The sequence below is a fragment of the Erigeron canadensis genome, chromosome 1 (genome assembly GCF_010389155.1).
Source record: "Erigeron canadensis isolate Cc75 chromosome 1, C_canadensis_v1, whole genome shotgun sequence".
Classification (NCBI taxonomy): Eukaryota; Viridiplantae; Streptophyta; class Magnoliopsida; order Asterales; family Asteraceae; genus Erigeron; species Erigeron canadensis.
The window spans coordinates 40855878-40872074 of NC_057761.1; the positions used below are offsets into that span (position 1 = coordinate 40855878).

At 33.8% G+C, this 16197-nt stretch overlaps 1 protein-coding gene and 1 long non-coding RNA gene across 2 annotated transcripts; both read left to right on the forward strand.

Moving 5' to 3' along the window:
• Positions 1-3966: 3966 nt before the first annotated feature.
• Positions 3967-11256, forward strand: LOC122592446 (protein DGS1, mitochondrial-like). The gene is made up of 14 exons (XM_043764677.1): positions 3967-3972; positions 5203-5277; positions 5498-5572; positions 5653-5766; positions 5864-5992; positions 6386-6574; positions 6884-6990; positions 7392-7478; positions 7964-8021; positions 8127-8155; positions 8229-8355; positions 9234-9347; positions 9712-9830; positions 10572-11256. The coding sequence occupies exons 1-11, from the start codon at positions 3967-3969 to the stop codon at positions 8245-8247; spliced, it is 888 nt and encodes a 295-aa protein (XP_043620612.1). The 3' UTR covers positions 8248-8355; positions 9234-9347; positions 9712-9830; positions 10572-11256.
• A 1300-nt stretch (positions 11257-12556) lies between these two features.
• On the forward strand, positions 12557-13515 carry LOC122597422. Its single transcript, XR_006323423.1, has 3 exons — positions 12557-12652; positions 12923-12990; positions 13244-13515. It is a non-coding gene; the product is annotated as an uncharacterized LOC122597422 (long non-coding RNA).
• The last annotated feature ends 2682 nt before the right edge of the window (positions 13516-16197 follow it).

Consider the following 16197-nt stretch of genomic DNA (forward strand, 5'->3'; position numbering starts at 1 on the left):
GCTTACCAAACTTTCGGCATTATCTATAATACTATATTACATTTTATATCAATTACCTTTACATAATTACATCTATAACTTACACTATTCGCCTACTTACGGACACCTGTTGCCACCACCACCACCGCAACACCGTCGCTGTCATCATTTCCGCATCGCACAAACACCCATCTAGTTTATAATAATGTTACACAAATGCATGTAGCCCAAGACAATGATGTTTAGCCAATAACATTTTCCTAGTAAACCCCAAATTCGACATTAACATACAACTAATTTTAGCCGCCCTAAAAGATACACAACTAATATATCCCTAACTAGAGCCAAACTTTAGGAGGGGCTAGCACTACCAAACCATGTCTAAATATACGGGCTACTTGCCTCATGTTACACTACCTACCCACTCATTTTCCAATCACCAAATAATTCATATGATAACTTACACATTTACACATGTGTAAGTTAAATTATACATTTACACATGTGTAAGTTAAATTATACATGATTTTCTGGTGGGCTCGTCGTCGGAAAGTCTTAGTGTTTTAACCAAAAAAGTCTTGTACATCGTAGTAGATGATGATGGTGGTGTGTAAGTTACGAAAATCAATGATCCTTTTTTGAAATTTTTTTAGTTTGTCTCAAATTATCTTTCCCATATATATATATATATGACATGTTGGTTCATTTGTTCAAGGTATAGGAATGAAAATGAAACCCTAATTCCATGATCTAGTCATTTGCATGATAGGTCACATATATATTTGGATCTTATCGATCGGTTTAGCACTCATCAAAAACAATTTTTGTTAGAATTCTGAGGTCAAAGAAAATCATGTTCTTATGATGATTCAAGAACATTTTGTTTAATTTGGTTTGGTTTGGTTTGATGTCATCTATATCGTGATTAGTTATCGCTTATGTTATTAATCTTCCAAAAAGGATCGATTGATAATTAAATAAACTAAGTTCCTTAACGTGCGTGAGATAACCGTTACTGTTTTTCGTTAATATATGGTTAGGTTGGTGATCGAATTCAAAAGGTATATGCATTTTGTCTTTTTTTAATTCATTATCTTTTTTATTGATCTATGTGAGTTTGTAAATATTGTTAGAGCATTTCTAATAAAAAAAATTTTTCAAAAGCTTTTTATAAAGTTTTTTACTATTTAAAAAAACTTTTGCATAATTTTTTTTACATTGGATTGAAAAACATTTTATCAAAATCTTGACAATCCTCAAGTCTTTGAAAGAATCTAATATTCTCTTTCTTCCTTATTTTGTTATTAACTACTACTTTAAAGACTTTTTTTTATGACTTTTACCATTGGAGCACCAACTGGATCAAAAGCATTTCTTAAGACCATTCGTAACCGTTCATCTTTTTACCTGCACTTTTTCTTGCCACATCAGCATCACCTTCTCATTTCTTTCACCTTCTACTTTTCCCCTTAACCATTCACCTATCATTTGGTCCCCACTTTTATTTAATTAAAAATCACAATATATTTACACAACACATTTTAATTATAAATAACATATTTCATAAGCTTGTAAAAGATTCCATGGCCCCACAAATACTCCTTTTCAGGAGGTGAAAGGTTTAGCTGAATGACTTTCACCTTTCCATTTAACCTACATGTAATAAGGCTTTCACCTACTATTGGGCATGTTTCACCTTTCCATTTAACCGACCTTTATAAATGGTCTAAAAAGCTTTTTAAAAAAACTTTATCATTAAGGATGTTCTTACACTTTTGTTTGTATGTATAATTAACTTCTATTAAGAAAGAAGTGATGTTGCAAATTACTTTGAATCGGCAAATTTAACTTTTTCAAGAGATATATATGTATATATGTACGATTTCTTCAATAAATTTCATTCAACAAATTATTTATGTGACTCTTGTCGATCATTTTCTTAGTTACGTCCAAAATATTTTTCTGGAGGTTTCAAATATATATGGGATCTTTTGTCTTGAAAGACGCACCTAACCATCAGACCACCTTGGTGTTGGTTTAAACTACATTGTCGTTGTGTGTGGATTGCGTTTTGGTCGATTATATGATGTTTAAAATTTCAACATAATCTCTCAATAAAAAAGGTACATATCAATTTTACTAGATTTTAGACCTGTGTTCAACACGAACTTATGACATCATCAATTTTCTTCTCATTCCTTTCCTTTCTTCATTAAAAAAAATATTAACAATAGTTTAATTAAGTTTGTAAATGAAAGGAGAAGAGAAGGAAAATCATAAAATTTATTACAAAGATTTTTTTAGGTGTGGAAAGGAGAGGAGTGAGGAGGATAAAATTTATTCTTAAAATTTATTTAAGTGTGGAAAGGAATGGAATGGAGTCTAAGAGGGTGTTTGGTTCGCGGAATATTTTTGAAAAGAATTGGAATCTACCAAGCTTGTCTACCTCTCGACATGATCCACGACGATACTTTTGAACCAGATCTGTTGAGTATATTTACTACAATGGGTTCATGTCTGTTTTTATCTATGTTGTTTATGTTTAATTAATTTTCACACTCAAACTAGGTCGATCGAGCAAGGATGTTCATTAAATGGTGTTGATTTTGCTTATTTTGTGTATATATATATATATTGTTTATTTTGTATTAACATTATAAGTCACACAATTTTCATTTTTTTTTAATCTTATTATTTGTAGTAGGCTGGAAAGTGGAAAGTGTTGGCACCATGAAATATATATGAGCTTTGTGAAGATCTATGGTGTATAATACAGACGCGTTTTATAGTTTCAGATATAAGATATATTGGCAATCTGGCATATACAGTTCTATATAAAAATTATGTGGTTGTTTGGAAAAGAAAGTTTGCGACCAAACTAAGTTCGTTTTAAGATAAAAAAAATCAAGCTTGCTTTTTAAAATCTCTGACTCGGTCAGTGTTCGGATGATTTTAGAGATATTTTCTAAAAACAAACATGGTATTGGTTCTCTAAATCAGATAGGGTTGTTTGTGTTAGTATGCGTAGTTTTTAATCGTGTATAAAATGAAAGAAATTGCGTTTAATTTGTTTGAAATAGTACTAAACAAGAAAAAAGATATTGAGTTTGTAGCGTAATCCTTAATCGGCACGTGTAATTTTAATTTATTAATTTTATTAAATTAGTTTTTTTAATTATATATAGATTCATCTTTCTTATTAGATTTTAAATTAAACTTTAACTTAATTTATTTGTTTTATTAAATTTGCTTTTTTAATTATATATATATATATATTCAATTTCTTTATTACATTTAGAATTAAACTCTAACTTTTTGCTTATTAATACACAATACATTATAACTTTATTTAATTAATCATTTTTTCATTAATAAATTGTTTTTTTTCCTTCAATTTTTCAACTCCTGTTACTTATATTAATTTATCAACAAGAATACTTCAAAGTTTTGAGTTTACGATCTGAAATCACAAGGTTATTTGCCGTCATTTACTATGCTTACAAGTTCCGATTTAAATGTGATTATAAAAATTTAAGGTAAATCCAAAACTCTAACTAAACATATATTTATCATTTTTGCTTATTAAAATTTAGTTTAGATCACCAATTTACTTTAACCACAATTTATTTTTTACTCACAAATTATGAATGAAGCATATTCATTTTTTTATGATACAGTAATAAAAAAGAATGCGAGAACAATTTCTCATCACATATTTTCTCTTCTTTTCTCTCTGTTCAATTAAATAAGAAAATTCACTTAAATAATTCAGAATGTTTTATCTCACAAACCGTAAATCGTTAGATAAAAAAAATATGGGTAGTCTAAAAATTCCGTCCTCTTTCATTAGGGATGCAATTCGATATACTTTTGACGACTTTTTAAATTTCGTTTTTTTTTCCGCCTTGTAATTGTGTACCTACACTGCACATGTGTAGAATCGTTGTTTTCACATGTAAATTGGTAAATAATCATCTGTACACAATAATGAAGGTTAAGGGCAGAGCCCGCCAATCCATGGCGAAGCCATGGTGGCCAAGGGCGGAGCCCGTTCGGTAGATCACCCATCACCGATCAACCCCTATGACCTATCACCCTCTATGACCTATCACCCTCAATAACCTATCACCCCCACTAGCTTTAGTTTATGAATTTCCTTAAGGGCGAAACCCGTTCCAAATCACAATTTTCGTTCAACTTGCTCATGTGTAGGTTATGTGTAAGTATCAAAAAGAAAACGAAAATTAAAAAGTTTTTAAAAGTATATCGAATTGCATCTCTAATGAAAGATGACAAAATTTTAAGACTACCTATATTTTTTTTTCCCATCTAACGATTTACGGTTTGTGAGATAAAACATTTTGAATGATTTGGATGAATTTACATACTTTATGAAAGAGAGAGAAAATAAAAAAAAATAAGTAGTTTGAAATTATTCACGTCTTATTTTTTATTTGTAAATTCTCAAAATAACTCACCCCAAGTATAAGTATATAATTTTCGGTAAAAGTTTAGCAAATTACTAGATTTTAGACCCGTATCAAATATACGGGTTTTACAACATTATCAAATTAGTATATAATTTTGAAAGTTTTTTTGTTTTTATCAATAATTTAAGATTGAGTTCATATATCTTGTTTCAACTAAAGTCGATGTTTATTTAATAAGATAGGCTTTTTTTTACGTATTTATATTTATCTAGATTATTATTCATAATTAAATATAAAATAATATAATTTATTTATGATATCATCAAAATTCAATTAAGAGAAATCGAGAATTATGATTGGTTAATAAGTGGTTAAGTTAGTTGTATATAAAAGATTATACCAAACCCGCGAACACACATACGAAACCCGCCCAACTAACTTTTTCTTCTTTTTGTTCTCGAATCCGATCGAAAACAACATAGAAAGAAAAGGAAAAAACGAACTGCTCAAAAAAGTGGAATATGGAAACAGTTTATACGAACGGATTGTTGATGCAGTTCGTTCTTCTTCTGAAAAGATCATGGAAATCGTCAACAAAAACAACGAAGATAAGATCTTCCCACTTCCAAAATTTGCTAACCCTCGCACGTAACGTTTTTTTTTTTATATAGTTTTTCTTCCCCAAAATTTACTACTAATACTATAGTGTAGCATATGTATATATTAATTTCCCCCCTTTTTTGTGTTTGTCGTCCAAACCAGGCTTGGTGAAACTGTGTTTCCGGTTATGTAGGATATCTGGAAGCATAACTTAAACAATTATCATGCTATTCAGCTGAGATCAAAAGAACTCGCTGCACAACATCCGGTTGGTTTTGTGTGTGTGTGTGTGTGTATAAGTAATTATATGTATTGTGATAAACATATCTTGTTGATTTTGATAATGTATGCGTTTGAAGCTCTATCCAATTGAGCTTACTTTTTTGGTTTTTAAGTTATATAACCACTCCCTCGGAATAATTAATAAAATTCTATTTGATGTATGTGATCATACAAGTTAATAACCTAGTCCAACTTCTAACCAACAGAGCTCCAGAGATTCCGATCCAGCCTATCCCATCTTGGATATTCTCAACTTCAACTTGGCTATTTTTTTATCAAAGGTATGTGCAATAAACGTTCTTTTTTATATACAATCACTTACATATAACCTTTTGTTCCTAACTTTTCGTTATCACATTAGTTCTATGTCGAGCTTCATAGATATGACAACAAAAAGCCTGCAGCACAATCTCTATTACTGCGCACTATCAATGATTACTTTCTGGTATTGAAAAATAAGATCGGCAAAACTCATGTTAGTGCCCTGATCCCTCAACCTAGCTACTTTTGAATTTGGTATTTAACTTACTACATGTTTATTTTTTTTAAATCGTCTCATTTCAAATCTGCAGTTGGGATCTTTGTCGTTTGCGCGGCTGCCATATGAACACATTGACTATCTTAACCATACTCAACTCACCGAAGCTGTTGATGTGATTTCATCAAATCTAAACAAGCTAGACCAATTTTTATCTTTGCTGGTAAGAATACCATTTTTTGCTGTTTCTATGTTTGTCGATCTCCAGTATTTTATCTTTATAGAGAAACAAACATATGATTAGTGATAACCACACATTAGCCATAAGATCTGTTTTATTAACTATAAGTAAAGTCCTATGAACCATTTCCCCCCTGTACAGGGATCCCTGTTATCGTGCGCTACGTATGGTTATAACAGTCAATTAAGACAATTTCCTTAAGATACATCTTTTTTCCGTAAGTACTGAAGCTGTAAAGGAAGTCTCACCCGTTTTAGTATTCAAAGACAGTTTGATATGTCTGAATTCAAGGACAAACCACACTTTGGGCTATTAGTTTATTTATCATTTGTTTGTTGTTATGATTAAGATTTCTCGTGCTCTTGTGTTGTCCAGCTCACCAATGAGCACGAGCAGAAGATAAAGTCTCGGCGCTTGATGCACTACACCTTTGGGGCTATTGGAATTTCAGTTCTTTCATTGTGGCTTCTGCGTGATGGTAGACTTTCAGGCATCATCAGTAACTGGGTCCTCGAGACAAAAGATTCAACAGTTCGGTTTTTGAGGGACAATGTCGAGCAACCGGTATGCTTCATCCGTTTGACTTATGGCAGTATTGCAACTCTTGTAGATCAGTGCTTTAAATTTCCTGAAAACATGTTTTAATCTTGCATTCAGTTATCTATAAAGTAATGTCTAGGAAGGGTAGTTTTCTGTATAAGAATTAACACTATGTGACATTCGCTTTGCCTTTAGGTGACTAACTGCCTATTGTTATCTTTTAAATGCATTCCTTCATCTTCCTCTACACCTTACTGACACGTGCATGTGCACATCTTCTTGTCATTCTACTTTTGCCCAAATCGTTTTGTTGATGACTTTAGTCTATTTCAGCTTATGTACATAAGAGATGGACTTGTCGAGGCATACAGCGACAGTAACACTAGCAGGGGAGTGATAGAATCCAAACGACTGCAAGCAACTTCTGATTCACTACACGGGTTAGTTGGAGAGCTTACATTTTGAAACTCATATTGCTCATACCATGTCCTTTATTTTTCTCTATTAATTAGCTATCTATAAAATAACTTGTAGTCGTAAACAAACAATCGGTACATGTTATCATTTAGAAGATTGACTAACAAAAGGTTTTGCTTTAACTCATTCTTGTTTTTTGTTTATTTTGGGTATTAATGTTTAGAAAATTTCCACAATTCTATTTCTAATGTATTTGGATGTTTTCATACCAAGTATTGTTTTTTTGGGTGGTGTGGTACCATGCATATTACCTATTTGTGAAATTTGAATGAAATTTATATAGTCGAATGTAAATCATGCATCTAAGAATAAAGTTTAATGTAATGTTTTCTGAAGTGGGTTGGAAATCATCTTCTTTTTGTAGCATGTTGTTGGACTTTGGCGAACTAACAGGTCTAAAGTTCCCACCAAATGCATCAGACGAAGAAATGTATAATATTGTAGAGAAAAGGTATATGTTCTCTTATATATTGGTTATTACCATTATTGGAATACTTGGTTCGTGTTCTTCCAAACCTTAATGTGTTGAAAGCCAAAAGATACAAATATCAGAAGTTGGATAAAAATGATGGAGGTGTAATATTGGTCTGATTAGCGTGGTGTATCTGGACTTGTACCCGATAGTATGTGCTGGTATTTTTAGTCAATGACTGTAAACAGTTTGAAATTGCATGAGACGTGTAAACATAATCTATGTGGGTGGCGACTAAATACCCTAAAGATGTATATGCCTTGCGTTACCAACTTGTTACAAACATAATCTATTTGTTCTTCTTGTAACAACTTTGTGAAAATGTTTGCAAGTTAGTAATTGGCCTTGATCTATAACATTTTGTTATCTTACACTATGCTGTGGATGTAGTTACTTTGTCCCGACAAGTTTTAGCTTTAATATTTTTGTAATCTGCATAAGTTTATCAATCAATATTGATGTAGTTTCGGAGAGCAACGAAGTCTTTTTGGGGGAGTATCTGCTCATTCAATGCTTAGCCAAGTAAAATTTACTAGCACTCTTTCCTCTCTCTTTTTGGTCCCTAATTTCAAATCGTCACTTGATTTCTTTTATATATATAAATATATTTTTTTTGGTGATTGACAGCTCTTGAAGCTAAATCTTGAAGTTGAAAAGTAAGTTGAATCAAGCATTTTATTATGTCGGCCCAATCGTTAGCGATGTATTTCTAATGATCATGTATAACAGGACAATCCCTAATCTGTAATACCACTTATTGTTGGCCCGTCAGAGCAAGTTTGTCATTCTTGCTTTTATACCGACAATCTTTCTCTCTCTCGGTGTGGGTATACTATCATATGCATTGGACAAACTGGTAATTCATTACATGATATATTATTTTTAAATATCGCTCTCGTTGTTATTGTGGTTGGTGGGTGGGGCGTGCGATGTAGATAGGGCAGGATGGTGGAAGAATGATCGAAATAGCTCAGTCAGTCATTGTTGACTCATGTTAGCCTGAAACTAGCCAATGTCTACGTATATGTCGTTTTCGTAGTTTAAAAGTGAAAAAGGGTACAAGAGTCATAATATAAAATATATTTTTTCTAGAGGAGAGAGTACTACTTTAACGGGTGACCCTGTCCTGTGTTGCAACCCTTCTCTGAAATCCATGTGCAAGTGGTTTAGGGCAACTGACAAGTATTTTGTTTCCTCACAAAAGGTCTTAAGTTCAAACGCAGGCGAATTTCGGCCAAAGCCAGGTTAGACCGCTACAATGAACCAAAAATGGCTTGCCATTTGGGGTAACCCTTAACCAAGGGAAAAACTTTCAAAAGGAAAAAGGAAACTAGTTTAGTCTTCTTGGCCCCGTAGGAAAACTTTAAGAATTGTGTTTGTACATATTTTTAGTCGTTGCAAATTTAGGTAGCATCAAAGTTGAAACCTACTAAGCATGCGTAGCACATGAGGCTATTAACCTTTGTTCTGGTCTCTAATGGTCATGGACAGTTGGATTTGAGAGGGTGTTAATCAGAACTCAGAGTTGAGTTTCGTATCTGATTTCAGTTAGCTCGAATGGAAATATAGAACTGTATCCAAACATGGTAACTAATAAATTACCGACACGTCTTTGTATGAGCTAGATTTCTGTTGCATTCATCTTCTTTTTGTTGCTGTTTGATGCATCATGGGACACTTCTAGTGCCTTACATGGTCTATTATTCAGCTATCTTATGACTTGTGGGTCTTAAGGGTACTAGGATGACAAAATACAAGGAGAGAATTGGTCAAGCTGAAAGAACACGGCTACTATTGGTTGTTGAGAAGTATGTTGGGAAGCAAAAGATCCCTTTGTCTTCATGTCCGGTAAAGTTTACTATTCTATTTTTTGCTGATAACTTGCTTCCATTGGTGGCGGGCGGGCGAAGGGTCCAAAGGACGAGTAGCGGGGGTGAGTCAACAAATACAAGAATTCCAACCGTAGCCTCTTATATGTTTGTCCATCAAATGCAAGATTAAAAATGGAATCGTTTGAGACTCGGGTTAAAGTGTCATGGGACTCTAATTCGTCTTTCACAACTTGTTATTCCTTTTAATTAAAACAGCTTTGAATTCCCCCCCACCACACACACACACACAAAACCCATATTTAAAAGGTATTTCTGTTGGAGGCTGGTGCCATCATATCACAAAAGGCCTCTCTAATAGCCATGGCTTCTCTTTGTTGCAGGGGGCTTGGGAGGATCCTGATTATGAAAATGGATTGCTTTTATACTACTTGGATCAGCTTTACAGAGCAGTAAAGAAGCAATCAAACGCACTTGGTGACTGGCGGGCTGACTGGCTTCGGTTAGTAATTATATTTATATCTGAAGCTTTAATTCAAATCAGACTCGCACATATCTATAGACACAAATACTTCTACACACACATAGATGTACCTATATCTACTATGTGTATCAGTTATGCCTATCTATACTATATTATAAAGCAGATTCCTTTCAGATTTTCAACATTGAATTGAAATTTTCAATATTGATTTTAAGTACATCCTCAAAATACCCCTCTCATCTATTCTATATTTATCAATAACCATAATACCTTTTCTCTCTCCTCAAATCTCAACCAATCATCTTTTTTCTCTCTCTTCCATAAATAATTTATTCCTCTAATTCATTCAAAATCTTTTATCTCAAAAATCATACGTCGATAAATTATAAAAATTGTATGGATGTTCATAAAATTTCCTGCTCTTTCATTAGAGATGTCATTCGATATACTTTCGACGAATTTTTAAATCCGAGGGTGGAGGGCGGAGGCCGTAGGCATTTGACTATCACACCCTCTGACCTAGCTATCACCCCACCATCTCACCGCCGCAACGCGCGGGTACTTACTCTCGTATACATTATGTGTATACATATCTATAGACTCAGCTGTCCACCTTTGTGTACACGTGGTTTTATGTTTGTTTTTGTAAGTATGTATATGTAAGTATGTACTCACATAATTATGTTTCTGTGAGTGGTATTTTTGACACTTATATGTGAATAAGCAGTGCCTAATTATATTTGGGTTTACTATGAATAGCTGGAGCCGTTATATTGAATTCCTGGGGGACCCAAATGGTGAGACTTCGCACAAGCTAGAATTAATATATCAATTTCAAATGGACGTCCCTTATTTGTTTTCGCTGGAATCGCTCGAGGCTTAGAGCATGGTGCTGTGGAGTAGGGGTGTACACGGGGGTTGAAAACCGGCATGACCCGGCCCGAACCGCCATGACCCGTAACCCGAAAATGCTTGAAAAGTGGAACCGAAACCCGGCCCGTTGAACCTCGGGTCGGGACGGGTTTTAGCGGGTCGGGTTCGGGTTTTAAGGGTTGACCCGAAAATGGACTTTACTTGTTGGGCTTCTTTGATCTACATGTACTTCTGATGATGGATATACATAAAATTAGAAACAATTATTGCTAGAAATGCAATACATATTACAGAAATGGATTTTTGGTGGTTTTTTGTGAAGTGGGTTAACTAGTGAAGTGGTGCTTTTCGTAACTAGAGAGAGGGAGAAATTGGATTTTGTGAAATGTGTGTTATGTGGTGGGGTGGAAGTCACGTTCCTTTTAAAAGTGGAGTAGGTGTAGGTTGATTATTTTTTTTTTTAATGGCAAGTAGATATAGATAGCTAGATAGAGGTTGTAAATAAAAATGTGCAGGAAGTCATGTGACTCTTTTACACATTCAAACAAAATAATTTTATTGACTTTATGTAGCTCTCTGAATATTAGTTTCTCTCTCACTTATAAAGTGTATATGTTTTGTCTCTCTTTTGCTCCAATAAATTTTTCCCCACCCGACCTCCACACGTCCCGCCAATATCACCACCAAAATTATAAATCTTTTGCACTTATATAGATTTTCCCTTTCCTGAGCTAATATCACAAACTATATATCTATACAAACATAAATAAAAGCTCTGGTAATGTTTCCTGATTTCATGACTTTCTTCTATCCTAAAATCTCTTTTTTTCCCTTTATCTTCTTCGTGGCATAGCATTAAAAACCCCCAAAAAAACTTACTTTCAAGTTTTGCCGGGTTAGCCGGGTCAAACTGGCAACCCACGGTTTTGACCCGGCCCGAACCGAGAAGCACTTAATTAGTGAACCGTGAACCGGCCCGTTTGGATGTCGGGCGTGTCGGGCACGGGCGGATCGCGGGCGGGTCACGGGTTTCGGTCTAAAAGCTCATCCTACTGTGGAGAATGGAAATGAACAAAATGGGAATTGTATAGAATATGATCAATTCCTTTTGTGTGTGGTTACAATGGAGAACTACCCTAGCTAGTAGTTTTTAATTATATCATGATTGTAAGCGGTAATACTTGGATGAGACTGCATTTCTTAAATATATATCTTGTTATAAGTAAGCGGTATTCTATTTGTGGCACGATGCAACGGTTTTATGTTTGTTTATTGGAAGGTGCTTTTTTTTTTGGTTTCGTTGGGATCTCTTCTATGTTATCTTTAGGGATAATGGTGTATGAATGTAACCACCTATAACAAAATGGTTACCGGTCATTACACTACATTACATAACCATTTTGTCATAGGTGGTTATATTCGTATGTCAGTATCCCATAGATATAATCATATAAATCTATATATGTATAATGTAAAGGTTATCGGTCACCACACTCGTTGACCCACATTGACTTGTACATGTGGCTGGAAAACTAAAAATTATGATTTTTAACACATTACTTCGAATTAGAACTAAAAAACGGTAACAAACGATTCAAAAATGACTTCTGCACAAACCCTAGCCAAAAATTAACCATCAAACACACTGCTGGAAAAATAGGGTATAATGGTAAAAATGGTGTTGCAAACACAAATTTCATCTGGACTATCCAAAATACATAATGAAATTGAAAGCTAAATGGAATTGAATGCGAAAGGGCAAACATGATTTCCATGGTAGTAAATCCCGAATAAAATGAGAATATGAGTTGTCTGTGAGGCGGGGGAGTAATTCTGGAGATGGCAACTCTTGTATAAAAGTTGCATTGGACTTTGTTTCTCCTGAAAATGTTGATGAATGTATCCGGTTGTCCGAAGATTTTCGTGCTCTTCCCCAGAATCACAGGGCAAAAGAAGATAAGTTGGAGGTAAACTATTTGTTCAGTATGTGTTGAAATATCGTCCATTGACTATATTCTTTAGATACAAGTCAACAATTACACATATTGCATAGACATTAATGAACAAGCCAAACATTGATTTTATTATACCAGAAACCAGATTTGCATCTGCATTTTGTGGTTCAAATTATAACATTCTTTTGAAAGAGTGTAAGAGGCTATTCGGATAATAATGAGTTTCATCGATTTTATTTGCTTTGTTATAAAATAAAGAAGGTGCAAATGCTTTTATGGTAGGTGAAGAAAGTGGCACTTCATGCGGTGCAGGCAGCTATAGATGACTTGGAAAATGCAAAACAAACCAAGTAAGTTCAGAGCATTACAAATCTCTTATGTCAACCCTATTTGATGTTTTCCCACTTGTGTCATCATCATGGACACGGGACATAGGACGAACCTACTTATGGATGTATTATGGATATCGTTAACATCAAACTAACTACTGTATATGTACTTGGCAATGGCAATTCTCAAAACAAGAATATCATTACGAAAACTATGTCTGTAATGCTACTATGGATGGATTTGGCTAACAGATGATTTTGTTGTTGATTTCAGAAAGGAGACTAAAGAAGAGGTGACTGAATCTGGGAAGAACACGAAGCCTAAAAAGAAAGGTGGGAGGTCCAAGAAGAATAACTAAATCTATTATGTAATGGGAGGATGCAAGTGACAATGGAGCCAAGTATTTTGGTGGGAATGATTTGATTATATTTTGTATCTACAGAAGAGAGAGCCAGTAGTATTGTGGTCGATTTGATTATAATATTGTAGCAAAACCAAAACCTTGAAATGTTTCAACTTGAAACATTTGGTGGACATTTAGATTTGGCTCCTTTTTCTTAACCAAAACCCTCCTCTCCCCGATTTTTCTTCTCTTCCCCTCCCCTCCCCTAATGCTAGGAGCACCTCGCCACCCCTCCCCTCCCCACCCTTTTCTAATTTAATTTCATTTCTATTTATTTTTTGGTAGATTTGAGAAAATGGGTTCTTTTTGTTTCTTCCCCCTATTCAATTTTGATGGTTTAGATTGAAAAAAAAAAAATTAAGAAGAAGAAAAGGAAAGAGGTTGCGCACAGAAGAAGAAAAAGAAAAAAATGAAGAAGAAAAGAGAAAGAGAGAAGAGGTTGTGACCGTTTGATTGTGGGCTTCATTCCTTTTTTTTAATTGGTGTAACGTTCGAAAGTATCGACACGTAGACTGGCACCGCTGTGCCCAACTTCCTCCCCATCCAATCGGTACCGGGGGGTCAGCGCGGTGTGTCAACCAGTACCGGCCCGGTGCCCTACCTACTCCGTCCACCCTAATGGCAAAGATCTCGAAATATAACTAAAATCCTGAAAGAAGAATTTTCACGTGACAAATTAATCCCGTTAATTATTAAAGTTTTTTTTTATATCATAAGCTTATTATCATTTTGATAATAAATCTCAACCATATATTTTTCATCATTTCATTCATTTCCTATACTCCTCTTGCCACCTATCACCATTTTTTCCATTTTCCCCCGTTATAGGTGATAGGTAGCGAGTGATAGGCGATGGAGTGATCTACCTACCGCATTTCGTCTTTAATCGTCATGACTTCGTCCTGCACTAACCAACGGATGGTGATAGTGATGGCATCGATGAATGATGGGGGTGGTGGCATGGTGGTGATGGAGAGAGAAAAAGAGGATAAAAGGAAATGAAAATGAGTGGCTGAGAATGGTTCCTTTCGTGGTAAAGGTTTCCAATTACTTTTCATTTACATTTTACATAAGAACTTACATATCTATCTATATCTATATATATAGTATATTATAAAGCAAAAAGTCCATGTCTAACAGTTTAAGTTTCAACATTTACTTCCCTAAAATGCTCCTTCTATCAATTCTATATTACCAAACACCCTTTTTCTCTCTACTCAAATCTCAATCAATTATCTTTTTTCTCTCTCTTCCATAAATCATTTATTTCTTCAATTTATTCAAAATCTTTTATCTCAAATACCGTACATCGATAAATTATAAAAATTATATGGGCGTTTTTAAAATTTCATGCTCTTTCATTAGAGATGTTATTCGATATACTTTTGACGAATTTTTAAATCCGAGAGCGAAGCCCGTACGGCTAAGGCATTTGGCTATCACACCCTATATACTATCACCCCACCATCTTATCGCTGCAACGCGCGGGTACTTGCTCTCGTTTTGTTGAAAGTGCTCAAAAAAATTATCATGATCATGTTTTGGTATATTTGAAAAGCTGGAGCATTTTTCCAATTTTAGTGTAAATTCTGATGGGATCCTCATATTTTTGTGACAGAAGAATAGAACTAAATACAAATCTATAACATGGGAAGAATAATGCAATTTTGATGTGATAAAGTAGTGTATGTTTTGTATATTGTTGTTTCCGCCTTTCCAATTTGGGGGTGCAATATGAATAAAAGCTGACTTTATTAAAAAAAAAAAAAAAAGGGGTACCATAGATGCATATACATTATTTTGCTAATACTTCGGTAAGAACACTCTTAAAATAAGAACGACGAGAATACTTAAAAACATCATTTTGATGCATTAAAAGTCCATAAAACTAACATAGTGCATAACTAATTATCTTTATTTAACTGTTGGATGCATTATTTTGATAAATATGCATCCAAGATGGATGCACAAAACAAATCATAATTTTCTTGATTTTGACAGACCAATATGTTCTTAAATACTTAACTGATGATAATTAGTTATACACTATGTTAGTTTTATGGATGCATCAAAATAAAGTTTTTAAGTGTTTTCATCGTGGTCTTATTTTAAGGGTGTTCTTATTTAATTTGTCCCCTACATTTACTTTTGTATTTATCAAGTAATTTAAAATTTATAAAATATTTGGTTATTTTCTATGACAATGATATGAAATGGAAGGAGAGGATTTACAAAAAAGATAGAAATAAAATTCATTTTTATACAGGGTATGATTTAAAAGTGTAACACCCGTTGTTTAAAAATATGGATTTTCAAAAACTTTCGCCTACCGGCGTTAAAAGATAGCGGAAACAAACTTTATAAGATCAAACCAAAAGGATTAATTTGGCTCATTTATTAAATGGTGTTACTAGCAATGTCATCACAATAAGTTCAAATGGAAATCCAATGGTTGCCAAACATTAAATAACCGACATCTAAGTAATTACATGTCGTTAATTTCTATACGTACAAAAAGCAATTGTCTAATATGAGAAGCTACTATGGGTAAACTAAAGCCATCTTCATTGCAATCTACCCATGCCTCGCACTTTATTCAACATCTAGCTCATTTCAATCTACACATGCACATATACATATCACCTATCATTGCATATAATAGTTCATCACGTACCGTAAGTCGTTGCATATAATCTTTCATCTCATATCATATTTCATTGTATATCATCTATCGTCTCATATCGCGTATCATTGCATATCATCGATCGTCTCATATCGTATATCATTGTATATCATCTATCTCGTAACATATATTATTACATAT

Bases quoted from the DNA above. Each gene is read 5' to 3' on its own strand.
- LOC122592446 (XM_043764677.1), top strand. The intron at 5,767-5,863 runs GTTAGTGCCCTG...TCAAATCTGCAG, and splicing joins ATAAGATCGGCAAAACTCAT to TTGGGATCTTTGTCGTTTGC. The intron at 7,479-7,963 runs GTATATGTTCTC...ATATTGATGTAG, and splicing joins TATAATATTGTAGAGAAAAG to TTTCGGAGAGCAACGAAGTC.